The sequence below is a fragment of the Pundamilia nyererei genome, unplaced genomic scaffold (genome assembly GCF_000239375.1).
Source record: "Pundamilia nyererei isolate P.nyererei 1_Seehausen unplaced genomic scaffold, PunNye1.0 scaffold00090, whole genome shotgun sequence".
In the NCBI taxonomy this organism is placed as follows: domain Eukaryota; kingdom Metazoa; phylum Chordata; class Actinopteri; order Cichliformes; family Cichlidae; genus Pundamilia; species Pundamilia nyererei.
This window is the reverse complement of record NW_005187491.1, coordinates 1,896,691-1,897,369: the sequence shown is the minus strand read 5'-3', so window position 1 is coordinate 1,897,369 and position 679 is coordinate 1,896,691. Positions and strand designations below refer to the sequence as shown.

Sequence of the window (679 nt, the reverse complement as noted above, 5' to 3'; positions counted from 1 at the left end):
CAACATGCATGAAGAGGATGATGTGGACAAAATACTCATTTGCCTAATAATTCTGCACTCCCTGTATACACTTTTCAGTTCAGGTTTGTTGGAGGACTACACATGCATGTTTTTGTGTTTTGTTTTGGGTAGTTTCTACACTTGAGTAGAGCTAAAATAGTAAAACAAGTCTACACCACCATTCTCATCATGGCAATTAAAATTATATTATAAAAGGAATTTCTGGCATTTGTGAGACTGAACGGCTTTTCTGTTGTTTCCACAAAGTCTGTGAAACTGGCATCGGTACTGGGAGCAACTTGCCAGGTGTTTTTACAGATTTTAACAGACTTCAAAAGTCAACAGTCTTTAAACTACCTGGGGTTGTTGTTGCCATTGTTGTCAAGGGAATCTCCAATGCGAATCTCAGCTCCGTTGAGCCGTTCGGGGTTGGAGTCAATGTTGATAATTTTAACAGAAAACACTTTATGGGTTTTGCGCAAATTAAGACGCCACCAGGGGCTGATGTTGTTGTTTGTGTGAGTGCAGGAGCCCTCTTCCCACTTGCTGTTACGATTTCCATCGATGGCATTGTATGCAAATCCAAATCCATACAACGATGACTGTGTGGCTTTTCCTTCAAGTGCAAGATTGTCTCCTGCAAAAGGAATAAACTGATAAAAATAACTGTCAACATCTG

General features: G+C 40.2%; 1 protein-coding gene across 1 annotated transcript in view; it reads right to left on the bottom strand.

The window, feature by feature from the left end:
- Window positions 1–679, bottom strand: part of LOC102207529 (uncharacterized) — a 13,991-nt gene that overhangs the window by 2,075 nt on the left and 11,237 nt on the right. Inside the window, exon 12 of the mRNA XM_005739238.2 lies at window positions 358–637. Coding sequence (XP_005739295.2) covers window positions 358–637 — 280 coding nt within the window. The remainder of the gene's footprint in view (window positions 1–357; window positions 638–679) is intronic.